At 39.0% G+C, this 27,060-nt stretch overlaps 2 protein-coding genes across 2 annotated transcripts in view; both read right to left on the reverse strand.

The window, feature by feature from the left end:
• Positions 1 to 7,922, reverse strand: part of TMEM30A (transmembrane protein 30A) — a 41,363-nt gene extending 33,441 nt beyond the window's left edge. Inside the window, 2 exon segments of the mRNA XM_040983643.1 lie at positions 7,386 to 7,734; positions 7,736 to 7,922. Coding sequence (XP_040839577.1) covers positions 7,386 to 7,734; positions 7,736 to 7,905 — 519 coding nt within the window. The 5' untranslated portion in view covers positions 7,906 to 7,922.
• An 8,303-nt stretch (positions 7,923 to 16,225) lies between these two features.
• The window catches only part of FILIP1 (filamin A interacting protein 1), a 183,382-nt gene continuing 172,547 nt past the window's right edge, over positions 16,226 to 27,060 (reverse strand). The window contains exon 7 of the mRNA XM_040983645.1: positions 16,226 to 16,871. Within this exon, the coding sequence (XP_040839579.1) occupies positions 16,831 to 16,871 (41 nt within the window). The 3' untranslated portion in view covers positions 16,226 to 16,830. The remainder of the gene's footprint in view (positions 16,872 to 27,060) is intronic.

Raw genomic sequence — 27,060 nt, forward strand, 5'->3', positions numbered from 1 at the left:
TTCTACAGCACAAAATTCTCACCAGCTGAAAACCATATTATCAAACTAAAGACTACATTTTCCAGTCTCCTTTCAGCTGGTAAGGCAGTATATAGCAGTTTCTAAGAATTTTCCTTAAAAGACCTTTATTTCTTCATTCTCCATCCCTCCTGCTGCTTAGAAAAGGCAATTAACCTTCTCCTGGACTGTGGCCATGAGAGCCAACCTGTAAGAATGCCGGGGCAGTCAATGACACAAAAGACTGTAATAACAGGGCTCTATATTGGCTTCCTATGGCATCTTGTATTCAAACGTAAACACGAATTCCTCATTGCTAAAGCCAATCCTAAAGGCTACACATTACATTACTTACCTCATGTCACTTTACTGGTTTAATACATTCATTACCAATTCCTAAGACTATTCAGAATCTTCCACCAACCAATTTGTCATTATTCCAATCTTTCTGTACAACTTTTTAAAAATGCATATTTATTTCATTTTTACTGGGAAGTCAGAGAGGATGAGAGAAAGAGAGGAAGATCCTCTATCCACTAATTTACTCCTCAAGTGCCCACAACGGCCGGAGCTGAGCTGATCTGAAGCCAAGAGCCAGCAGCTTCTTCCAGCTCTCCTTTGTGGGTTCAGTTCCAAGGCTAGACTGCTTTCCCAGGCCACAAGCAGGGAGCTGGATGGGAAGCAGGGCTGCCAGGATTAGAACCAGTGCCCATCTGGGATCCCACTAGGCTACTGCGCCAGGCCAGCATACAACTTTTGATTTCTTGCAACAAGATCATTACTCATACTAACCTCTTTTCTAAGAATAACTTCAAACTTCTTCAAAAGTATCACTTATCTTTCAAGTTCTAGCTCAAAACTCACTTCCTACATAAAGCTTGTCCTTGAAGACAAATGTGATCTCATTTTCCCTTGAACTATTAGGGCATATTGTATATGCCACTCACTTAGCAATTCTTAGTTTTCTTTTGAATTTTTCTCGTCTTCCTCAACGATTTCAAGCTCATGTTCTCCACTTAAAAAGAGGAGTGGAAGACTGCTTTCAAACATTTTCTGTGGCCCATCTTAGAAAGGTACTTTATATATAGAAAATGTCTAATGTTGATTAAAATATATGATAAATTAGGACATATTCGGCAAATTCTAATCATCAAATAATTACCATATTTAATCTGTTGTGTATAACAATTTATCAGATTATAAAAAACAAAGTTTACAGGGCCCACCGGCGTGGCCTAGCGGCTAAAGTCCTTGCCTTCAACACCCTGGGATCTTGTATAGGCGTCGGTTCTAATCCCGGCGGCCCCAGTTCCCATCCAGCTCCCTGCCTGTGGCCTGGGAAAGCAGTCCAAGATGGCCCAAAGCTTTGGGACCCTGCACCTATGTGGGATACCCGGAAGAAGTTTCTGGATCCTGGCTTTGGATCAGCATAGCATAGGCCATTGCACTCACTTGGGGAGTGTGTCATCGGACAAAAGATCTTCCTCTCTGTCTCTCCTCCTCTCTGTATACCTGACTTTCCAATAAATAAATAAATCTTTTTTTAAAAAAAAGTTTACACTAAATAATTCCTACTAAGAGACTACTGGGGCCAGTTTTGTGGCCTATCGGGCAAAGCTGCCACTTGCAATGCTTGACAGTTTGAGTCCCCACTCTTCCACTTGTGATCCAGCTTCCTGCTGACATACCTGAGAAATGGGTGCTTGCACCCCTGCACTCACCTGGGAGACTAGGAGGAAACTCCTGGCTCTGTTTCCAGCCTGACCTAGCCAGGCCATTGTGGCCATTTGGGAACGGTGGACAGAGGATCACTCTCCCTCTCTTTCTCTCTCTCTCTCTCTAAATAAAAAATTTTAAGAGGCTACCTAAACAAAGAGAAGCTATGATTGCCATATTTTTGAACAATTAATGATTATTAAATGTGATAAGCATGTAAAACATACCCATTAGCTTAAGTCCAATGGACAAAGAACTAGAAGCAAAATGAAACAGATATAGAACTCTACATAAGTTGAGGAGTTATCATATTTCTCCACTTTGCTTTGCTACCATTGGAACTGTTCCCCTAAATTAAACCTGCATTTCTTCTTAGTAATTCCAAAAATACATTTCATTCCTAAGAAATGGGAAAGGAAGAATCTGAAGCACATAAATTTTTTTTACACTGTAAGGAAAGAGGACAGGAAAACTTGCATTTTATATGTAAATTTCTCTAAAAGAAAATCAATGTAACAACCAAACAGATCATTCAACAAAATGCTGAGTAATAAGGTAAATCATTTTAAGTACTAATCAAATTAACACTGGCACTTTAAGTATACTCTTAAGCTGATTTGTTCACACTAAAGAATTTATCTGGAATACTTCTAGGGACTTCAATAAATACAAAATGTAAGACTTCAAAAACAACTTTCATTGTTTGAATTTTATTTGAGAAGAACTGCTGACAAGATTAATGGTGAATTCAGCTATTTGATATTTACTAAATCCATACAAAGACTACAGAACATTAGCAATTACCAGAGATCATTACATCTACTTCTACTTCTAATGATTACTGAAGATTAGAACAGTGACTTAAGCACAGTTATTTTGGTACCAAATGCTAAAATTGTCAATATGTTTCTCCAGAAGTCTTAAGTCAGGGGCAGGCAATCCTTATCCATAAAAGATCAGAAAACATCTAAGATTTTGCAGACCAAAGGGCAAGGACAATTATGTAAGTTGTTTTGTAACAAGAGAGAAAACAAATTTGTACCAATTTTAATTGACGAAATTCAAACCATAATAACTGTGCACAATTCTTTTTTGGTAACAAACGTCAAATGAGAAGAATGGATTTTCCTTCAGGGATGAGAATAAAATTTGACATGACTAAGATCCAAAGATACAGCTCCCTACGATCAAATCTACTGCAAATATTCATCTGTAACACTACCAGTTACTGAACCACTGAAAGCATTCCAGCCATATTTACTCTGTCATCCCTTGTTTTAAGTATTGAATGTGAGAAACAGGTTTAAAAAAAACAAAAAACACTACTGCTACAAACCCTTAGATCCCAAGAGCCTACTTCTAAGTAACAGCAGCTAATTTAAATACTAGTATCTTCAAATTTCTTACCATAAAGTACCTAATCTTTAACGTCATTTCTATAAAGCAACTTATTCTTCCTTGACTCTTACCTAAAAGGTAGAAGCAAAGACCACTAAGCACAGATGAAATTTAATCTCTTTTAAAAATTTTGACTATATGAATTCAAACTACACACAAGCAAAAATATGGACAAGAGCGTATTTTTAATCAGAAACCAAGGAAACAAAGTAATCAAGAGTAACTGATCTGAGAGTAAAATGAAATAATAGTAAGGTTAAAAAGGAGAAAAATGGAGTTTTTCTGTCCAATGTGTGAGTAGGGAGTTAATCCTCTTAAGGTTTTATAAAAATTCATTTCCAATTGCCTTGGCAAAATTAATTTGAAGTATGTTTAGTTTTTAAATTCATTCTGTTACCCTGAATAGTATCCTCATCTGCTTTTAACTTCATGACTTTACACTGAGACGCTTTTGCAAAAGTTAAAAGTAGCATCATAAGTAAACTTGTACAGCTCACCACTAGCAGCCCTATACAATAACCTCTGTGACAGGAAGATGTGCTTGACTCCCCCAGTGTCAAATGAAAAACAACACTTACTTCATGCTAATAATAATCAGTAGATACTAAAATCTTATTAATAAACATAATCTATGTATTAAAAATATTTTCATGAGTAGTAAAGTTGACTGTTTTTCTAACAGACTCACTGTACTTATGAAAAAACTGAAAAATCAACTATTACAACATTTAAATCTAACAAAGAGAACAAAGAATATCAAATATAAACATTATAAGGTGTAAACATCTAACATCGTTTGGAGGAAGTCTGAAGTATACAAAAAGCTTCAGTGTCAGCGATTCTGAGAGAAAGTTGTTGATTTCACACTTTAAAAATTGGGGGAAGGGGAGGCTGATGTGGTGGTTTAACAGGCTAATCATCCGCCTATGGTGCCAGAATCCTATATATGCACCAGTTCACGTTCCAGTTGCTCTACTTTTTTGGCTGGGGAAATCAACAGAGGATGGCTCAAGTCCTTGGGCTCCTGAACGCACGTGGGAGACCTGCAAGAAGCTCCTGGCTTCAGATAGGTCCAACTCTGGCCATTGCAGCCATTTGAGGAGTGAACCAGCAGATGGAAGACCTCTCTCTGTCTCTTTTCAAATAAATAAATAGATCTTTTAAAAAAAATTGGATTACTGATCTTAGTACATTAAACTACACTACAAAAATATTTTGATTTGATGTCACCTTTGCCGTAGCAATGGTTTTTAAAATTTCAAAACTAAAGCAATCAACTAAAAAGATTTGAACAATCTCTGCATGGAAGTAAACTTTGCCAAGAACCTCTCATTGTTCATTTACATTTAATAACCCTCTATACACATTAAATGAGTGATTAACAACAAAAAGAACCATGTGTACCTTGAGAAAGTTTCCTAGGTTCTCCTATTAACTCCAGACCAGTTCAGAACCACTTTTCTGCATATGTAACAAACAAATTTGAAGTACTCATAATAATGGATTTAACGTGCCCAACTACATATTTCAGTATCTACCTAAAATTCCCAGTTATTCCTGGCAGTCATTTCCTGGGGTGCTAAAGGCAATACAATATGAATGTGCATTATGTTTTATATCATATAAGTGGGTAATCACAGAATTTTAGAGCAGAGCAAAAACCCTGGAGATTATCTAATCTGAATCTTTTGGTTCTTCAGGAAAGGAGAACCTACAACATCCTACAGATACCTTACTCATACTGCTTCTAGTTCCCACATGTCAGAAAACATGCAATATTCTACATATTTTATAATAAGGAAACTGAAGCTAAAAAGAAAATGCCTATAGTTAAATTATAGAAAACAACAGAGCTGGAACTTCAATTCTTTTTTTTAGATTTATTTTTATTGGAAAGGTAAATCTTACAGAGAGAAGGAGAGACAGAGAGAAAGATCCTCCATCCACTGGTTCACTCCCAAAGTGACTACAATGGCCAGAGCTGAGCTGATCTGAAGCCAGGAGTCAGCAGCTTCTTCCAGGTCTCCATTGCAGGTTGCAATATCCCAAGGTTTTGGACCGTCCTCAACTGCTTTCCTAGGCCACAAGCTGAATGGGAAGTGGAGCAGCTGGGACACGAACTGGCACCCATATGGGATCCAGGCAATTTGGGTTTCTAATGGCACAGGAGGATTGGTCAACTGAGCCATCATGCTAGGCCCCAGGACTTCAACTCGAATGCCCTGACCCTTAACTTCAGTGCCCTGTAATCTGAAGAAGCTGCAGCCAACCCTTTAGGTAATTCAAGATTAAAGTATTGCATGAGAACTACTTAACAAATTTCCATCTCACCTACTACTTAATGTGAAGAATACTTTTTCAAAATCCAACAAATTGAAAGGTAAATATCTTCACTCCCTAGTAAATATTAAGAGCAACTGAGTGGTAATTTAGTAATAGTCATAAAAAATTTCAAAGTATTACTACTACTTTCATCTTAATATTTTAAGTCTAAATAAGAGGATTTAAATTTCTATGTTAAATATTTTCTTCTACTTTGCTGAAATTACAGAAAGACTCCTGGTGTCACGGGAAAGCTTACAGTTAGAAATCAAGACATCTGTGTTTCTGTTCCAATTTTGTAATACTCCTGTCTACTGTTAAATCTCAACCTTTCTGAGTATATTTCTCATCTCTGATTAACTGAGCTCATCATAACTGAGTGCCAGGCATCTTATCTAACCTGATTCTAGGTCTCATATCTTACAAGAGACCCAGTCTTCTGATAGATGAGGTCTGGCAGACCAAGCTTTATAAGAGACCTAGCTGGTTAGCAGATGACTAGAATCTAACTCACCCAGCTCCTCGTGGCCCCCAGCTGCAGCCCAGGATCCTTACAGGACACCACTTTGTTCAAACACAACAGAAAACATGAAGCTGCTGAGGCTGGGAAGACAAGAGGTGCCACATTTCGAAGAGGCACTATGAGGGAGTTGCAATGATCACATCAGGGCAGGAGTTGCGCTGCGCCTGAGTAAGCCACCTCTTGGGATGCTACCACACTCCACACAGCGTCCTGCTACGGCCACCTGAAGGCAGACCTGCCTGGTTTTCCTGGAGAGCTGGAAAGTGTAGCGCAGGGAGGAAGCCACCTCCTTCGGTCTCTAGCTCTCTCCCCTCAACCCTCCGTCACTGTTTCTGCCAATCTGCATGCTGGAAAAACATACTGTGACACTTTCCCTTATTATTACAGTTAAGATAATTTTCAATAAAATTTTCTATTAAAAAAACCTGTCAACTGGGTTTTAGAAATACACTGTAAATTAAAGTGAGAAATATGCACTTTCATTCCTATTTTAGCAGTAAAAATAAAATTATTCCTAAAGTACCTTTAAATCAAATATAAAAATAGTAAATATAAAAATGTGAGCATGTGTGTGGCAGAACATTAGAAACCAACAGAAGCTGGGAGCAGTTCTGGCCTTTTCAAACAGATAAAACCGCCTAAGCAGGTGTTTAATACAGGACGTGCACACACCGTCACCCCAGCTTACCACTGCTGCGTTTGCACAAACCCACTGAGATTGCTGCTCTCCAAGTAGCCGAAGCCTGCCCTGCAGAAGCTCCTCTGGGTTTCACAGACGTAAAATGAGCAGTAAAATTAACACCAGTAACATTCTGTAGTAGGTAGTGCACCAGTGCCTGCCTGTGTGTGGGCACTGGCTGTTTTGGTAAGGTGTAAGCAATACTGTGAGAATGTGTGTGTGTGAGAGAGACAGAGAGAGAGAGAGAGAGAGACCGACCTAGGGCATAATTACTAACAAATGCAGCCCAAAAGCAACAGTTTTTGCTGTAAAATGTAAGTTTCAGGTTTTCACCTGCATCTTACCCGACAAGTAGCACCACCTAATTAGTTCACAATGAAAAGCCCGTGTCCTCACACGGGTGACGCGTGACCGAGCTGCTTTACCTGAGAAGCCGGACACCTGCAGGACTCTGGGTCCTCTTCCCAACCACGATCAATGCGTTACCGGCTCTGCATCCTGACACCCTGGACCTGGTCACCTTGCGGGACGCCCCGGCCCCCAGCGAATCCCACAAACGGACTCAGAAAGACCCACCTTCGGCATTCAACATTCACCCCGCCGCTTCCCGGGGGCAGGAGGAAGAAAGGCCAGACGCGCACCTGCCAGACACCCGCAGCAGCACAAAGAGGAAGCGGAGGCGAGGCCGGGGCAGTGTCCGGCCCGGCCCGCCGCTCGCCCCCGCTCCCCACCGCCGGCCCCGGCCCTCACCTCGATCTCGCGGATGTTGTTGGAGGTGACGAAGATGCCGATGCCAATGGGGATGAAGATGAGGCCGATGATGAAGAAGGTGGGCAGCACGGTGCCGGCCGTCAGGATGGGCTGCCAAGCCGGCAGCCGTTGCTGTTTGAAGGCCGTGTTATCCGGTCTTCGGGTCTTCGTGGTGCCCCCGGGAGCACACGGGGGCCCACCGTCCACTTCATCCTTCGCGTTATAGTTCATCGCCATCGACCCCCGGGGCGCGGCTCCGCGACGCGCAGGTGGACCGTCCAGGGGGCCCGCCTGCTGACCCTGACAGGAGACGCGCAGGCGCCGCCGCCGCCGCCGCCGCCGCCGTACTGGCGGAAGAGGCGGGACACTCTTCCGCAGACGGCCGCTGACCGGAAGCGAGGGACGGCTGAAGACGCCAGAGGGAGGGAGAGAGGAAGGAGGGAGAAGACGGAGGGACAAGGGGAGGGGGAAGGGGAGGACGATGGACGGGGGAGGGAAAAGGGGGACGCACCCGGATCATCTGCCCTGTGACGACAAAGTGAGGGCCTCTGCCCGCAGAGCGTGTGGCTGCGTTGACGCATGCGCGGCGCGGGGGCCTCGGGGGCTCGGCGCTTGCGCCATAAGGCGCGTCTCGGCCGGGCCGGGCGACGCAGCATTTGCTCACACGCCCTCCGTGGGGCTTGGCGACTGCACCCCACCTGGCCGGGGCCTGTCGTCACCGCCGGGGCGGCTGAGCGCGACCTCCGAGTGGTGTCTCCAGAGCTGGACAGGCTTCCCGTCTTACCGCGGCTGTTGGAACACTTGGTAGGACAGCAGGTTATAAAACAGACTGGGCCTAGTTAAAATAATCCTCCACAAATTTGAATTGAGCTATGTGGTCGAGACCCTGTAACAGTCAATGTGTGGGGCTGGTGACCCACCGGGTTAAGCTGCCTGGGTTGCAGTCCCTGTTGTCGGCTTGTGGCGCCGGGGAGGTAGCCGATGATGATCCTGAGACCTGCCCCCGTCGCCCAGAGACCCGGAGCGAGTTCCAGGTGTCTTGTGCAGCCTGGCGCGCAGTTAGAGGCATTTGAGAAGTAAACCAACAAGTGAAATCTCTCTTCCCCCCTTTCCTCTTTGCACTCTGCCTTTCAAGCAAATACTCATTTTGCTTTCATTTTTGCTCACGGTACTTTTCTACTTTTTTGTGTCTTGCACACTATTTTTGAAGTGTTGTTAACTAACTGTAGGGTTTTTTTGAAAAAGTTGATGTAGATCGGAACATACTCCCTGTAGTGTTACTGTAAAATGGAATATTACTAAGTTAATATTTTTAAATTGTAAAATATTTACTGGTCAGAAGAAATATTCCAAAGTAGCTAAGTCTGGATACCAACACAATGTAGACATTATATAAATAGCTGAAAAGCAGGTAATGACTTTTGACTGAATAATGTAAACTCACTTGATGGGCAATTTTTCCACTGCTGCTTTGCACTTTCGTGCATTTTCCAAAATTCCTATAATCTGTATTATATGTAAAATTTTAAAAAGTTAAAATCCATATTATACTGACATTTTAAAAATCCAGACCAGGGCCCAAAACAATGGTTCAATGGCTAAAATCCTCACCTTGCTCATACTGAGACTCCAGCTGCTCCACATACCCATCCAGCTCCCTGCTTGTGACCTGGGACTGCCCAAAGCTTTGGGACCCTGCACCTGCTTGGGAGACCCTGAAGCAGCTCCTGGTTCCTGGGTTCGGATGGCTCAGCTCCGGCCATTGCAGCCACTTGGGGAGTGAACCAGTGGATGGAAAATCTTCTCTGTCTCTCCTTCACTCTGTAAAAGTCCAAGTTTCCAATTTAAAAAAATCTTCATGCACACTACCCAGTCACTGAAACCAATTTGAATCATTTCCAGTTTTCCCTGAAACTCATATTGACCAAAATGATAACATATTTCCCAGCGACCCAGGATTACAGATGGAAATGAAATGGGTTGACTGGATGGGTGCCAGAAAACTAAAACACGTCAGACATCACAAGAACCTAACAAATCAGCAAATCTTGAGGCAATTTGAGCAAGTAATAAAATGAGTAATTTTAGTTCTTTCTTCCACATTCCTTAAGCTATCTAATAGTTACTCTCCTATACTTTTTTTCTTTGATGTTATTACTTAGTTCAATGGCATAACATGAAAATTGAAAGTTGTATGAAACTTGCCCTTCAGAAGTTAAACATACACAGCTTCTCAGGTTGTTGGGTTTGTACCTGTTCTATCACTTTGGATTTTATTCTGATATTTCACATCTCATATTTATTTGCTTGCATAAATGTTATTCAGCCACATAAATTTTACCTGGAATCAGCAGGTGGATGATCATTTGAGTAGCATTTAAACATTGTTATCCATACTCATAGTCACTCTTTACACAACAGTTTGAAAATCAACATTTTGATGACAAAAACAAGTATTCTCTTTCAGAAATACATATATTTAAATTTCTAGTTCAATATATGAAATGAAAACTGCCTAGTGAAGGTTGTCATAAAACAGTGAGTATCCAAGGTTGTTAGGAAGGTCTGAGTGTCTTGAAAGGATGTGGAGGTGAAAACAATGTTAGCTGGTGAAGAAGCGTGTAGTGGCACGGCACAGCTGTAAAAGGCAGTCTCCTGTCTTCCGTCTCACCCTCACCTATAATCCAGAGAGAATCATTTGTGACTATCTTTGCTGCAAGCCAAATAGGTCTTGTGGAAGTGAAAAACACAGATTAGGAAAAACTTAGGCGTGATTGCAGATCTGTATCAAAATGAAACATTTTAAAATTCTTTGCATATACTTTTTGAAAACTAAAGACTGAAATATTTCTTAAGATTGCAATCAGTTTGAAAAAGTGTGTTTTGGAAATTATGAGCACCTAAGTTTTTACTTTCCCTCATTTATCCTGTAAAAGTTTGGCCATTGGCTTTCAACTAATGTGTGAGAAGTGGAGCAGCGAGGACATGAGCTAGTGCCACGTGACTGCTGGTATTGCAGACTGCAATAACCTATTGTGCCATAATGCTGGCTACTGATTTATTTCTTTTAAGGAGTTCCAATATATGCTTGAAGGATGGCCTTTACAACATAAACTTAAGTGTGAAAGTTGACTTCAATGAGCCTTAGAAATTAAAAATTTTTTTTACTAGATGCCACTAAATCTGTATGACAGCATCGTGAGCTTCCCTCCAGCCAGCACACTGTGAAGCACTATGCAGCGGTCCAACGACCTGTTCACAGTATCATTTTTATTGGTGCCATTTTTTCAAGGCAGAGTATTCTGCACAATTGGTTTCTTCACTCATAATTCAGAGGCTCACTACTTCATATTCCACTTCACCTAAATTGCCTCATTAGCTAATTCACACACATCTGTCAAGGTTCAGATTAGTAGACAATAAAAGGAATATTTCTTTGACTCTTGGTCAGTTTCATGAGTTGATCTCTGCACCCAAGGAAATTTGCACATACCATTCTCCTTGAATTTCTGTGTAATATTGAAAAATAACATTTTTTCCACCCTCCTTCCTACATAGAAGCTCCTCTAGTTTAGATACTATTTTTATTCATTGCTGAATCTCAAATACTCCAGAGTGTTTGCAAAAGAGAAGGTACTAGGTAAATCCTGTTGAACTGAACTGACCTATTCAGTAAACTCACATTTTACAGGGAGAACCTTGCCAGGAAACAATTAAAATTCAATGATATCAATATAATTTAGATTGTGCACAAGAGTCTGTACACAGTAAAGAAGTACCACACCTCCTGCTCTCTATGATGTCAAAACTTAAACCAGGGAAATGGGTATCAATGCAAATTATTGTACTTCTCCACCCAGGAGAGAAGAGGATCCAAATAAAGAAACTTAGACAAAGTTGAGCCTAATACTACATGTATTATTCATGCCATGCAAGCCTGGGTACCCTGAGTGATCATGTTCTTTTACTCAAATAAATATCAGCAGACTGTGGTTACCATGGAAACAGATCTCTCTAATGCTCTCCATTTCTGAGAACTGCTGAATTGGTTCACTTGTGTAATCAGTTTGTTCCACTGCCTCTTGCACCAGAGCTCCTCGTAGTAACCATTCTTTGTGAAGTGAAACTCAGAGGGCACACTTAGGTTAAAAGAAGCCTGGACTGGTTGCCATTTAAGAGATCTTTGTCTTTTCAGAAAATATATCATCCTTTAGAATTGAGGGCTTCTTCATGATTAATCTAGGGGATGCCCACATGAAAGTGTCAGTGGGTATAGAGGCTTCTACAGAGGAAACATTGACAATTACAAAGTATGGTGAGGAAGATGACACACAGGACACTGTCAGTGTCCTGCCCCTGAAGAAGCAGTTCTTTGGGGTTTAGAGCCCCTAACTAGAAACACCCTGATGTTTTCACCAAGCATATGCCAGGCTGTTAAGCCGGAGACAGTGTAGGGAAGGCCAGAAAGGCCAACACAGATTGTAAGAAGGAAAATGAGCTGCAAGAAGAGTGGAGAAGGCATCTTTCTAGCAGGAATTAATTGTGTGTGATACATGTCCATCAAATACATACGCAAGTTCTGTTTTTAAAAGACTTATAAGTGGGAGACAGCTTTGTACACCAACATCAATGGATTTCAGGCTCCTAAATTTTTTTTTTTCTCCTTAGAGATGCTGATCTCTGGAAAAATACTGGGCATAATGCCAGAAGAAACTAAAGGATGACTAATTGTCCTTAAAAAAGAAATGACTCATGAACATCAATTAACTAGATTCCTATATAATATCTGTGGATCAGGTTGCTGTTGCCTGGAATATCCAAATTAGTAATGGATTCCTCAAGTGATGAACTGAAGGGAAATATCAGTATTTTCATTTACTCAATCATATATTTTAAGCATAGATTTAAACAATAGGTTTTAATGATATACTTTTTAATTGTCACGATTTTAAAAAGATGGCTTTTATTTATTTGAGAAACAAACAGAGTTAAAGAGAGCGAGCAAGCTTCCATCTGCTAGCTCACACTCCAAATGGCTGAAAAGGCCAGGGTTGGGCCAGATCAAAGCCACGAACGAGGAGCCTGGAGATCTCTTATGTGGGTGCAGGTGCCGAAGCACTGGGGTCATCCTCCCCTAATTTTTCAGGCACATTAGCAGAAACTACATTGGAAGTAGAGCAGTCAGGAAATGAACCAGCACCTATAAAGGCTGGCTCCGGGACCCACTGTCTGTGCTTCTTGATTTGTTATGTGAGACACCAGGCCACTGGGGCCACCCAATCTTTGATTTTGAGTCTCTAAAACTGTGAGATTAAATAAAACTTTTGTAAGTATCTTGTCTTACTTATTTTCGTTATGGTGATAAAAAAAACTGACAGGCAAAGGGAGTAGCCTATTGCTCATTTATTTCTAGCTGAAAAGAAAGGAATAAATTCATTCAAATAAATGCGATATTTTAAAAAATCATGAGATTAATACATGAGTTTCAGCCAGTGTGTTTAAACAATGGACACCAATAGGCGTTCTTCAAGAAGAGCTGCCACAAAGGCTGGTCTTGGGACAGGAACCCTTAACAGCTGCACTTTATCTACAGAAAGCATCTTGATTTAGGTATCTTGGCCCATTAAAAAATGTATCTCTAAATAATAAACAAGAGAAACCCATTCCTTTGTCCCAAATAGGGCAGGCAAAGATACATTAGGACGGGAGATATGACCGTGAACCAATCTTTTTTTTTAACAGTAAATAAAAGGGATTAGAACTCAACCCCATCTTCACCTCATCGCACGTTGCCAAAACCACCATCCAACTATGCCTGTAGACACTGAGCTGTGGACTGCTGGCCAAGCCCCAGGAGTGTTGGCTCTACAGTGAATTACCTTCAGATTGACAGCAGAGAGCAGTGGAATAATACTCTGGGTGCTGGCTGGCAATGCATTTGGTGAAGATTAAGGCAGAGAAACTCCTTAGCCAGTTTCTATCTCAGTGTCTTAACATTTTACAGAGGAAAAACCACCTCTTACTTTAGTAGTCCCATTGTAACTTATATTTTTAAGAGAATACAAAATTCAGAAGAGAAACTACTTTAAAATAAGACTGGAAAGAAGGTGCATACTCATTTTAAGTGGTTTTAATTTTGGGAATATTATGTTCCAACTCAAAAAAAAAGGATATTGCACAATATTTTAATGTTACAGTTATTATTTTTCTCCCATTCTGGTGAGATTTTGATAAACATAGTTGACTGTGGAAGTAACAGAGAATATCTTAACTGGTTGAATAGTATCAATATATTAAAGGAAGCAAAATAATCACATTCATATAGAAAACAAGTACATATCCATAAATGCACTTGGCCTCAATGAAAAATAAACAATTTCTCATGTATTTAGTTTAAAAAAAAAAGGCAAAATTAAGAACGGTTTGAAAATGAAATGTTTCCCCAGAATTTTTCAATGCAATCTTTGGTTCTTGAAAACCTAATAAACCTGAAAAATTTTAAAGAATGTCTGATCACACTATAAACTTATATTGATCTTTTTAAGATAAAATATATATTAAATAAATACAGATCTGCACTGTTAAAATAACAAAATCTGTGACTGGAAAGGTAACATTCCCAAATAACATAAACAGAAACAACACTTGAAAACAAATGTATCATATCATGGTATCTAGGAACTCTTCTGTTCAAATTCATGAATCTGCAGCATTTTCCCATAGATAACAGACATATTAATTACATAGTTATGGAATAAATGCTAAATACAAAAATAATTGTCTATTGGCCAAAATTAATTAGCAGTTTTAGGAGTAAGAGGGAAAAATACATTCCATACAGACTATTTTCTGTTACTTTTCCACTGATTTTTAGAAGTTGTGAATGATTTCAGTAATGTCTGGATCTCTGCTAGTACTTTAAATATTCTACATCATGAGTTTTTTATGATTGGTCTAATTCTTCACACTTTGTGAACATTTCAGGCATCTGATCTCTGGTCTATCCACCATCTTTATCAAACACTAACAGCTTATGAAATACTTGAAAAAAATCTTTGCAGAAGATACTTTCAAAAACACTCATTCATTGTAAAGAAGAAGATAAGATAGTGAGTTGGTTCAATGTTGTGCCTTGAACTGGAGACACTAATTATATTTCAGAAAATGTTTAGAGTTGTTCCATTAAAAAGTTAATCTTGCTCAGATTAGTGTTTGGGAATTTATTTATTAAAAAGATAGACATTATGTGAACATAGTATGAGAGTTGCATGTGAGTGCAACTTTTCCAGTTGGATGTGGATGTCTAGATGTCTATTTATGAAATTGTATGCTTATTTTTTAGATTTTTTCATTCACTTTTTTGTGATTCTCAGTTAATTTTGCATATTCTGTATCTCATTCCAAAATTAATCTGATCACTTTTAGCCTGCCTCTCAGATCCCTTTGAGCTTGCATAGAGGCTTAATCACAGCCTGGCAGAAGAAACCTGTCTATCTAAATGACTGCACCGTCATCGCCACTGTTCCTCCAACACCAAATTTCCTTCTAAATTTAGAATAAAAGCCTCCTGATCCAAATACATGTAACTTACTTGTAATGTCTAAGTTGGAATCAAGAACTGTTTGTCTCATGTTCTAGCATTTTTCACTATTAGTATAATAAAATTCTTACAAGTAGAGAAAAATGTTTGCTTCAAAACTGCTAATTTGTGGTGCATCCAAACATTCATCATCAAAACTATCCACACTGGCAAAGAGGGAGCTTAAATGTGAGTCAAAAAGTAGGATTCTACATAAAATATTTTTCTAATTGAAAATGTTATTAAAGTTTAACATTTTCAGAAAACAAAACTTGGTAACAACAAAAACAAAAATCCTCACACATACACATACTAAAATCAGGGAAGGGTGACATGTTGCTTTTTCAATCATTCGAGTTGATGTAAGTTTACTATAGTTTTCATTTTACTTTAAAAAAATGAAGAATACTTTTAATATAAAATAGCCATTTCATTTCTAATACATGTTGTATATGACTTGCCAATGCCATGAGGTATACCTTAAAATCTTCCAAGATTACATCAGGAAAGAAACTTACCATTAATTCCTCTACCCCAGAGACTCAACAGGGATCCCAACCCCCTACTTGCCCACTGTGGATTTATTAGCCCAGACATAAAAAAACACCCAGGAGAATGGTATTATATAAGTGACTTTAGTTATCCCATGCATTCACAAGCATTCTCTCCTTGGTAGTTACCTGATAGATGATTTTCTGCAATCAGAAACTGAACTCTCAGCTCTTGTTTTATCTTCAAAGACCTTACTAAAAATGTCCACATTGAGTCGTTCAAAGAAACTAATTAAAAAACTAAATTACTAGGGTGTCAAGTAGATTTTAGATGTACATTTTCATATAAACCTAAATTCATCAGCAGCTCTGACATGGAGACTTAAGTAATACATGTGTTTTTTGTCTTTAAAGAGCGTATTCGCTAACCTAAATGTGATTTTGAAAGTACATCAAACTCAAGGGGGCAAAAGCTGTCTATCTTGGGATGTCTCTTACTATTATTTTATAAGATGCTGACTATCTCTAGGTCATTTTTTATTTTCAAGTTTTCATTGAGATACATTGTGAGAAATATCTTGAAATCACAGTCCGTATTTTAAGTCTTGTACTCATAAGTAAATAATGCAAACAGAAACATAATTGAACTATTAATCAAAACTGTTCCTGTACCCGTATTGGTGAGACAGGCACTTTTCCTTGTATGAACTTATTCCATATGAAAATCAATTCATTCAAGGTTCTTCATACAGAATACCAGAAAGAACAATCAAAAGCTAGTTTTAATTATTTAAAGATAAGCTTATAAGGCAGAGCATTGTTAGTAATAAGCCGTGATCACAGTCACAGTATTATACAAAGAAAAAGAAAACCTTTACCAGAATCTCCTGCTTCTAAGTTTTAACTATATTATACCTTTTTTCTTGAGAAATAGCAAATTGATTAAAAACAAAAAGAAGAAGAAAGATAGGTTATCATTCTGAACACGATACCAATCTTTGAGGAACTGACAGTGTGTTCTACAGATACATGTGCCGTAGACCATGAAAAAGGAAACACTTGAGGGGGAAAAATCACATTACAAAATATATTATAAAAATAAGTTACATAGCATGTGCCCATGAACCTGAATGCTTTGCAAAAAAATTCTTTTTGGCACAAAGATTGAATTTCTCTTGCCACATATTTTCATATTATCAGCAAGGTCATTTTCAATTCTTATAATATATTCTAAAAAAAAATAATCACTGGAAGTAGTCAAATGCTTCCAGTGGTGATCAGTAGCCTGGCAGACTGACGATGCAGACGGTGGAAATATCCATTCAACAGAGTTGCAGAAAAGTACACACAGCCAGTACGTGATTGGCTGGCCATTTCATCTGGAGTTCATACGTAACTGGTGAACGATGATGCTTTCTAGAAAGAGAAGACAGACATGATATTTTGAATTAAACTCAGATCAGAAGTGTATGTCAGGATCTTTACATTTCACCACAAGACTATGTGTTAAGTACACAAGCAGGTATGTGAGTCTGATAGTGTCTTCGATGACACTTTACAATTCTTGAGCAATTTCTTTATGTATCTGACATGCTTTATCTCAAATTCTGAAAGCCCTTGAGAAGCCATGTCTAATATTCTAACAAAATCAGACAAATTTTATACTTCCTTGAACCTGATAGCACTTATTGCATAAATGTATTCATATATATAGCCCCATGAGAAAATAGAATATTTCCTGTTCTAGCCAAATTCTTTCTGTTCTGAATCCCTTTAATTTCTCTTTTCTAAATGTGTGTAAATTAGATTTTAATAAGGAGATATTCATCATCTGGCATTAAAAAGTGAATAAATACAGATAATTCACTTTTGTCACTTTTTGCATTAACAGCATATGTTTTCATATTTAAATTCATTCCAATAAAAACAAGAACAAAACAAGTTGAGATGGTATCTAGAAGAGTCTAGCCACATAATGGAGAGTTGGTATATACAGTTATTTCCTTGGTGCTACTTTTATATGAAGCCTTTTTGAGCACGTGTCATCTTCACTTTCCATCCAGTCATTCAAGATCAACTTGCTAAGGCTACACACACTGTTCTTGCCATGGGTCTACACTGACAAGCAGGGTGAGGCAGAGTCCTTCGATCACTGGGCTTTATAGAGCAGAGGAAACAAGATGAGTAATCTGCAAATGGTGTCTCCACATTAAGAGTTCATTGCTTCCCACTAACTAACAATGTTTTCAGAGCAGAAACATATCCAGGTTCATCAACAGTCTGAAGAAATTTCCAAGTATTATTTTCACTTTAATTTCCAAGGCCTATTATTTGCATTTTATTTCATGCCCATAGCAAATATTTAATCATTAATCTAACACACTATGCCACCGATCTACAGATACACACTAATTACCCATAAGGGATTCTCCACTGAGGAAAAAAAAAAGCTTTCTTACTTCATGAACTTCGCCGGATTATGGCCACTAGGTAGCGCTATTTCCACTCTTTCAGCTTTTGGGCATGCATTTGAGATTAAAACGGAAATGAATGCAAAGTAAAAGGCAATACCTGAATGTCTTACATGCTGTAGAGAACCTACTAGGCTTTATAAAGTTTTAAGACCTACATATTTATTTTTCACTATACCAGAAACCGAGAAATCATATATATATATTTTTTTTTTCATTCAAAAACTATTTTGATGTCAGCCTATCTAAATGTCTAAAAATATATATACAGGCAAAAAATTAAAAACATGAATTAAAATATTCTATCACTAAAAATTAGGGTTTAAGATTAAAATGTTCTTTTCTGCTGAGTACTTTTTTTTTTTAAATCTGAAGCGGGCTAGTGTTTTGGCAAAGCAAGTTAAGTCATTGCCTGCAACACTGACATCCCAGTTGTCAGCAGATGGGCATTGGTTTGAGTCCCAGCTTCTCCATGACCAGCCCAGCCCTCTGCTAACATGCCTGGAGAAGCAGTGAGAAGAAAGCCGTAGAAGTTGAATCACTGCCACCCACATGGGAGACTTGGATGAAGTTCCCGGCTCCTGCCCTCGTCCTGGCTCAGTCCTGGCCATTGGTGGCAATTTGGGGAGTGAACTAGTGGGTAGGACCTCTCTCTCTCATTGTCTCTTCTCTTTGTAACTACACCTTTTAAATTTAAAAAAATCAACAAAACTTTAATAAAGTAAGATAAAAATTGGAAAGTATTGTTTGAAGATTTTCTTTTGAAAGAGTTAGAGACAGAACAGGGGATTTTCCATTGCTGGTTCCCTCCCCAGAGGGCTGCAATACATAAAGCTGAGCTGATCCAAAGCCAGCAGCTTTCTCTTGGTCTCCCACATGGATGCAGGTACCCAAGGATTTGGATCATCCTCCGCTGCTTTCCCAGGTCATTAGCAGAGAGCTGGATTGAAAGTGGAGCAGCCAGGACCCGTTCCGGTGCCCAAATGCAATGTCAGCAACATAGGCTGAAGCTTGGCTTGTTATGCTATGGCGCTGGTCCCCTGAACTAGGTTTTAAAGACTGAAATGTCTTGGGTTTCAAATTTTGCTAATATAGTTACATTACCTCCCTCATTTCCTTATATTAGGAAAAATAGAAGACATTAGCTTAAAAGAGTAAAATCCGGAATTGTGCTTTGACCAATGTAATTCAGCATGCTTGCACCTTTATTTCCTCAGTACAAAACAAGTGCATCAGAAACCATCTCACACATCTCACACAGAATTAATATTTCTCATTGCTATTGCGCCTTTTTCTCTTTGAATGCTTAAGCCTCTTAGTTCTTGGAATTACCTGGTCTTAATTTTAGCATTTTTCAACCTCCATGTTAGTCTTATTTTAAAAATATATTTTGTTATTGGTGTCTATTTGAAAATATGAGATGTATAACGAGGACAGATCACCTATCTGCTGGTTCACTTCTCAAATGCCTCCAACAGTGAGCACTAGCTCAGGTTGGCACCTAGAGCCCAGAACTCTTTCTGGGTTTCCCATGTGGGCTGCAGAAGTGCACAGCAGTTGAGTTATAATCTCTCTCTCATAGCTGATATTAACAGAAAGCTGAAATTGGAAGTAGAGCTGACCCAAACCCAGGCACTCAGTGGAATATGGGAACCCTAAGAGGCATCTTAACCACAACTTCAGATACCCACCCTTAGTAATAACTTTTTAGAATTAGCATTTGATATAGCTTCTTGGCATTTTGACTAAGATTAAGCATGAAATCATAGAATTAGTATTTGGTAAAAATATTAATATGTATATTAAAAGCAATCATACACAAAAGAAACTATCTTGGCTGGAATATTACTTTGAATAACTTTGTATAAATTAGTAAACCACCAATTCAGAAATGGTGTACACATACATATGTATGTATGTATGTACATGTGTATATAGAGGTATATCTGTGTGTACATGGCTATGTGGGTCTATATGTGTGTATAAATGTTTATATGCTGTTAGATTAGCTCAGAAATATTCGATAGTGCCAAGTCAACTTAAGTGAATTGTGCCTTAATAATAAAAGATGGTATTTTAATATTATGTATGTAAGCTTCATTTAAGAGAATACAACTAAGCCCAAATTCATATTTCTATATATGGAGATATTACATATAATTTCTACTGACATTGAGACAAAATCTATGGTAGTTTTAATTCATTGAATCTTGTTAAACAGATTTATTCCATGTGTAGTTGTATATAATCTTTATTTTCCCCCAATCTAAGCTGAACATACTCAGATAAGACTCATCCATCCAATACACAAAATTGTGAAAAATACATATTACTTAATACCACTACATTTTGCAGTAACTTATTACATGGCAAAACTAACTGATGCATGTGTAGTTCATAATGTTCAGGAACAAAAATCAGTGCTTAGAGATAGCACCATTATGTTTGTGTAAAGAGGAACAAAGAGGGGCAGAATTTCCAATCTGTTCCTCTCTTTTTATATTTTACTATAATAAAATATTTACATTAAGCTGAAGTTACAAAACAAGGGAATGCATTTTATCTATTTCCTGTTCTTTCTCTGTTTTATCTGAGAATGAGACTAAGTGTAGCTGACTTGGGTCTCTAGAGTAACCATGGTAAAAGCAGATATAGCTAGTAGTTTTACTCTTTCTACTGATTGGTACCACTTTCAACAGATACATTTGCACCAAAGATAGTAGTTAATTGCCACACTAATTAGTAAACTCAAAATAACAAACTTAAATTTATAGGGCCTATACACAGACATTTATTAAGATAGTTGGAAGAGGAAAAAATGGAATCTTCATCAGCATACATTCTTGAGGAATATTAGATTTTTATATACTTTTGACACAATTTATAACACAGGCATCCCTTATCAGAATGCTTGTTCTTGATATCCTGGCTCCACTCCCAATTCCAGCTTCCTGCTACTGTGTATCCCCTGGGAGGCAGTAGGTGATGTCTCAAATAGTCAGTTTCCTACCATTCACATGAAAGATTCAAATTGAATTTCTAATTCCTGCCTTTAGCCTGACCCAGCCCTTGCTATTGTGGCCATTCAACAATTGAGCTAGCCAATGGGAGTGCCTTTTCCCTCACATTCATTCATCCATTCATTCATCCCGGACCCCCTCTCTCTTTCTCTGCCTCTCAAACACATTGTAAAAAAAAAAAAAAATTAAAAATGTACTTGCACACTCTTTTATGTGTTTCTTTCAAGTTATCTTGATGGTCGTTTCTCCTTATGAAGCTTCAGGTAACAACATCAAATACCTACTGGTATTTTGACATCATGAAATGATGAAGCTTTAGAATGCATTTGTTATACTAGATTTTAGATAACCTCAATGGACAGAAGCTCAATATCTTATCAAATTCTCAAGCTCAGCTGATTTCCTTTCATATTAAGTATTCATCTTCTATGGCTAGTGTCCAAAAGCTCCTGGCCAGGCTGAGGACTTGAGCTACAAAGCTGTACAAATAAGACAGAATTTGGAGAGAAATTCGGGGAGAATGTCTCCTGCATGTGGTGAAAAACTGAAGCAAAATCTGAGTGGTTTCTACCCAGGAGAGCTCCTTGTCTGTGAAACGGGAAAGATGCATTTCCTAAGAGGCAAAACCTCCCAGGATCTGCATGTTTTCACACTTGGCCCAGTTCTCATTTACACCCAGCCCAACTCTCTGCAAAGGTACTCTGAAGTTATGAATTTTAGAATTTTGTGACACAAGGTCAGTTGAACACAGCAAAGTTCAACTTATAGCAGGACTTCATATCAGCAGAGGAGCATGCTTCATCCAAGTCAGAGAAAACATTTCCTCTTGGATTCAGCATCACTTGAGTTGGCTGCCTGCCTGCTTCCCATGTTCTGCATCCCCCTTCCTACCAGGGGCTATGTCTAGAAGGCATGGTACCAGGTCAGGGATGTCCTGCTCTTCCTCTCCACCGCCACCAAACCTCAGCTTTGAACTTGCTGCCTTCAGAGCAATTATCCACCTGCAAAAAAAGAGAAAAGAAACCCCCCACATTCTACATGCCTTTTGGAAGTAGGTGAATCTTGATTCGGCTTCCTTTCAAGTGTCTCCTTTCTCTAAACTGGTTTAGGTTCAATTGTGTTATTACCACATTCAGAAGTTAATCACACATCTGACAAAACATCTGCTTTAAATAGGAAGTTCAACAAACTTCCTCTGTTGAGTTGGACTTGTAGTTCTTCTTTTGGATTCAGCTCTGCTAATTAAAAATACTTCCGCTAATCAGTTCTCTTCTGCCGCAGGAAACTTTTGAACCAAAGGATATAAATTCTCTTGGGCCTTGTCAATGACCTAATAGTTTATTGCTTCCTTGCAAAACAATTCCCACCCCTCCATTAATCCAGATGATCTCTTTGCCTCCCCCAGATTGAAGGAGTACATACTGACTGGTAATCTTTTTCTTCTGGGAGGTCAATATGTTTCCCAGATAAAGTAAATTGGAGGTTGTTTTCCCATGCATAAAGTTAACAATAAGTGAAAATTTAGTGGAGAGAAAATGGGAAAAATTCTGAGCCAAACACACCCAGTTTCTACTCTTTTTTTTTTTTTTGACATAGAAGCTAAATTTCTAGATTGTGTTAAGTCTTTGGCGAATTATAAAACATCAGGGAAAATGAGACTGAAAACTATCATCAGACACTGCTATGAGAGTTTTTATGTACCTAGTTTCTATGTAAATGTCTCACTATCTTAAAATCATTTGACAATTTTATTTTGCTGTAATGGGCATAGGTCTGTCAGTCTATGTGTAAATATACACTTAAATAAGCTTACACTTTGCTCCTGTGGAATAGTTTTATCATAAAAAATAATGACTACTATATGAGGAGAATAAAGAACTGATTTTGATCCTGGCTTCACCATTTCAAAGTAGTTAGACATTTCTAATCCTTGAAGTCTTGTTTTTTCTTAAGACTGCTTTTGTCACTGTTGCTGTTGCTATTGTTTAATAATGGAAATCGTCATCCTACTGACCTCTAAGCTCTGGTTCAGCTCCATCCAGTTGATTTTGTAGTTCTATCACACACCGCCAACATTAGCACACACAGAAAGGCTGAAAGTGCTTTTTGCCATGTTAGCATTAATTCTTAGAAAAAGCATTGTAAAAAGATCTTAGGAATTTTTTTGTTAAATGATGGTGAGGTATATGATGTTATGATAGGGGAGAATGCCAGAATCACAGATGCTTATAGCTAAGGTAAGGGGATTTGCTGAAGGTAATACAGCCTCTTGGTGGCAGTACAGAGTATTTCTCCAGTATTCTGGTTTTCAGTTCTCTCGGGGAATCCAGTCCACTGGTCAGTAACCTCCTTATTGATATCTGTCCGAAATCTAAGCACTGCCTGGCGCTGCTCAGTGTTCAGCACTTTAGAATGAGTGCATTTTGTCCTATTTTCGAAGACCTTTCATGAGCTCGGAGAGCACAACAAACCTCTGCAATTTTCTCATTTGTGACTCATGTAAGTATGTTCATGCTTTACAGAAGAGTGTTCTCATCTCCTCTTTTCTTTACAGTGCAGTGGCTTCAGGGGAAGAACTCCTCCCTCACCTCCCACCACCCATCCCATGCCACCGAGTCCAGGACTTCTGGCTTTTCTGCATCCGTTACCTGCCACGGTGCTTTGAGAGGAAAACAGAAGTTAACTTATACAACAGAATGAAACCACCTACTTTTCTGCCATTTCTTTACCCCCATGTTATCAAATATTAATTTCTGGTTCCTTCTATGAACTTCTCGCAGGTTTGCTATGCAGACCAAGGGAGAGATTGAGAGTACTTTGTTGTTGCCCTATTTCATGTCATTCTTCAGGTGCTAGTTTTATTTCCCTGTAGAGTGAGTGCCAAGGGGTGTGTGTGTGTGTGTGTTTTATGGTAGTGGAAGACTATGAACCAAAAGACAGATTCTGAAATAACAGATTTCCTCCTAACAGATTTCCTCCTACAATGTTTGTAATAGAGATTCTGAACAAAGAAGGGCAAACCACTGGAGAAGGGGCAATCCAGAGAGAAGGAACAAAGTGAACCAAGCAAGGAAGACGGGCAGGGTTTGATACACAACAAGCAGTTCCCTAGTCTGGAGGACAAGGGTCCAGCGGAGGGAATGGCAGATGTGCTCATATGATGAGGGAGGGAGCTTAGTCACAGGTGGTAAACTCAAGTGCCACAGCAGGAGTGGGCACTGTATTCTGTAGTCAAACGAGGAACATTTGGAAGGTTTCCAAGTAATCAACTTACACTATGGAAAAAATAACAAAAACTGAATCTGAGAGTTTTGAGGCTATAGATGAATGAAGCCTGTTAGAAGGCTATCAGAATAATTCATAAGCCATTAATACCATTAAGTAGTGGTGGCAGTCCTGGAGAGGTAGGTTTGGCTAAGAGAAGACTTTGGGGGCTAGAACAAGGAGCACTTACTGAGTGAACCTCCTTGAGGGCTGATGGGATTTTTCCGTATGCACGGCTGACTGGGTGTATCAGGATCTCTCTGCTGAAGTGGGGGTGGGGAGAGAAATGAGAAGCAAGAGAGCTGCAAGAAAGATGGGAGATATTCAGGACAGGTTCTAGACAGATGGAGTTGGAGATACACGATGCAGAGTTGGAATCGCAGTTGGAGATGGAGGTTTGGGAGCTACCAGATTATAGGTTAAAAAAAAAAATGAAGCCAAGTGAGCATATAAAATGATTAGAGAAGGCAAGTAGACTTTTGATTCCTTATGAGGAAAGTAAAATACAAGGATCCAGCAAAGAGAAACTGAGGCGGAATACTTATGTAGGTAAAAGGAGATGCAAAGGAAATTAAGATATCTTAGTCATGGAGGGAGGAGAGTATTGTCTAACTGTTCTCACCCTTCACAATGACCAGAGACTTCTTTTCTGGAAACACCGAAGAAGTTCAGGACCAGAGTACAAACATGGTCAGCATAGGCAGGATAGAAGGCGATGAAAAGTTTGTACACTGGGTTATGAAATTCTCATCTCCTCTCTGACCTATACCCAGAGAGGGTAGGAATTATTGGCATATGCACTACAAAACATACATAGGTATATAGATGGAGAAGAGAAAGAAGTAGTTGACAAGGAATCAGGGAACAAAGGCAAAGGGGAAAACAGCTGTGCAGCAGGCCCAGTAGACAACCAGTCCAGACTGAGGAGGGAAGCAGAGGGCTGAGCAAGGAAGGCCTCCAAGGGAAAATATGAAACCGATGTGTTTAAGTGTTTGGGAAAATTACTGATAAGTGCTTGGCAGAACTAATGCAGCATTTGGAAAAAATAAAGATAAATATATAGGAAACCAAATAGATAAAAAATTAAAGCAATTATTCTTTTGAAGGGGAAAAAGTGGTAAGGAGAAGACAGCATAGTCACAGTATACCACTTGACTCAGTAGGAAACAGGTCTTACACTGTAAATGTATAAACATATAAATGCATGCATTCTGGCTGCTGATTTATCAAAACACTTATGATGTAATCATATCAGGACAATGGGGAAAAGGGTAAGAGGACCACTGAGAGGACTACATCGTTGACAATCAAATGATAGTAGAAAGACAAAAGATATCTAATCTCTAGAAATAAAAGTCTGAGTACAGCCCATTACTTGGAAATACAAACATAAGCGCCAGCTGGCATTAGAAGTAATTTTCCACAGGGGAAAACCTGAGTGGTCAAGCCTTGCTGGTATTTTCCCTTTGCATATGAATTACTTTAATGGAAAAAAAAAACAAGAATAATAATTGCAAACCATTACGTAGAAGCAGAAAATGTTGGGCATTTTGAAAGCTTAGTTAAGTTGGATGGAGACAACTATAGGGGACTGCATAGGTGAAGGAAGAAGTCTGCTAAGCTACAAGAGGCATGTTTAGTACTGGTGTAGCTGGCAGGGGGAAAAATGAGTTAAAACAACACAGAAGACAGAGAAAACCAGTCATGAGATCCTATAGGAAGTAGACAGAAAACATTAAGCCTAACCAGTTGGGGACATTTTGGAATCCTTACAGTACATTCCTATTTACTGGAAAATCCTCTCTATACCTTCTCCTCATCATTTTGTTCACGCTGCTCTCCAGTCTTCCACATACTTGTCTCCTTATCTACAGCCCTGCAGTTCTCCCAATTAGGAAAGTCTTACTCCCCAGGATTCTGAATTTATAAGGGAATGAGAAATTCCAATCTTCTTTACAGCTTACATTCTTGGTCATGTTTTCATTTCCCTGAAATGGTAATGCCCTCAAAGATCAGAGATGGGCACTGCTCTGGCAATCAAGATGCTGGTTTGGAATGCCTCTATCCTTTATTGTAAGTGCTTGGGTTTAATATCCACCTCCCGGTCTCAGTTCAAGGCTCCTGCGAATCCAGATCCTGGGAGGCAAGATTGATGGCTCAACTAGTTAGGTCTCTGCCATCTTTCAATATAGGAGACCTGGATTTAGTTCAAGGCCCATGCTTTCAACCAAGACTAGTCATAGCTGTTGCAAGTATTTGAGGACTCAACCAAACAATGGGAGTGTGTGCTCTCTCTTTCCTATCAAATAAAAAAAATTGTAAAATAAAGACAAAAGTTATCCTCAGGTGAGAAAAACCAGCTCTTTGGATATTGGGCCCTGTTCCTAAGTGTGTCATCACACTGAAGTCAGTGGAAATGGAACACAGCTGCCACCCCTACAAGATCCTACCTGCCTGGAATTCTGCAGGATGAACCTACACAGCACTATGCACATCAGTCATAGGGAGACACCTTTTAATTTACTATGTAAGATTTTTTTAGAACAGAGAAAAATCTTAAAAATGTAATCCTGTTTATCCCTACCAAAAAAACCCATTCATATTAAATTACATATTAAAAACATCCTCCCAAATGAAAGCTATAGTTGGTATGCATTTAATCCTCCACTTCTTATCCTCAGTGGACTTACTTTCTAAATATGTAGCTTTAAACAAAAGCTATTCAATAAATATAGTTTTGTGCTAAAATTACAAAGAAAAACTTCCATGCGGTTGTTTTTAATCCTTTCTGAAAAGGGACTATGTGTGATTCAGCCAAGTGTTCTTAGCAGTTGTACTTTGTAAATGGCT

Source organism: Ochotona curzoniae, unplaced genomic scaffold, assembly GCF_017591425.1.
Source record: "Ochotona curzoniae isolate NIBS_2020 unplaced genomic scaffold, NIBS_Ocur_1.0 contig_3819, whole genome shotgun sequence".
NCBI classification, from domain to species: domain Eukaryota; kingdom Metazoa; phylum Chordata; class Mammalia; order Lagomorpha; family Ochotonidae; genus Ochotona; species Ochotona curzoniae.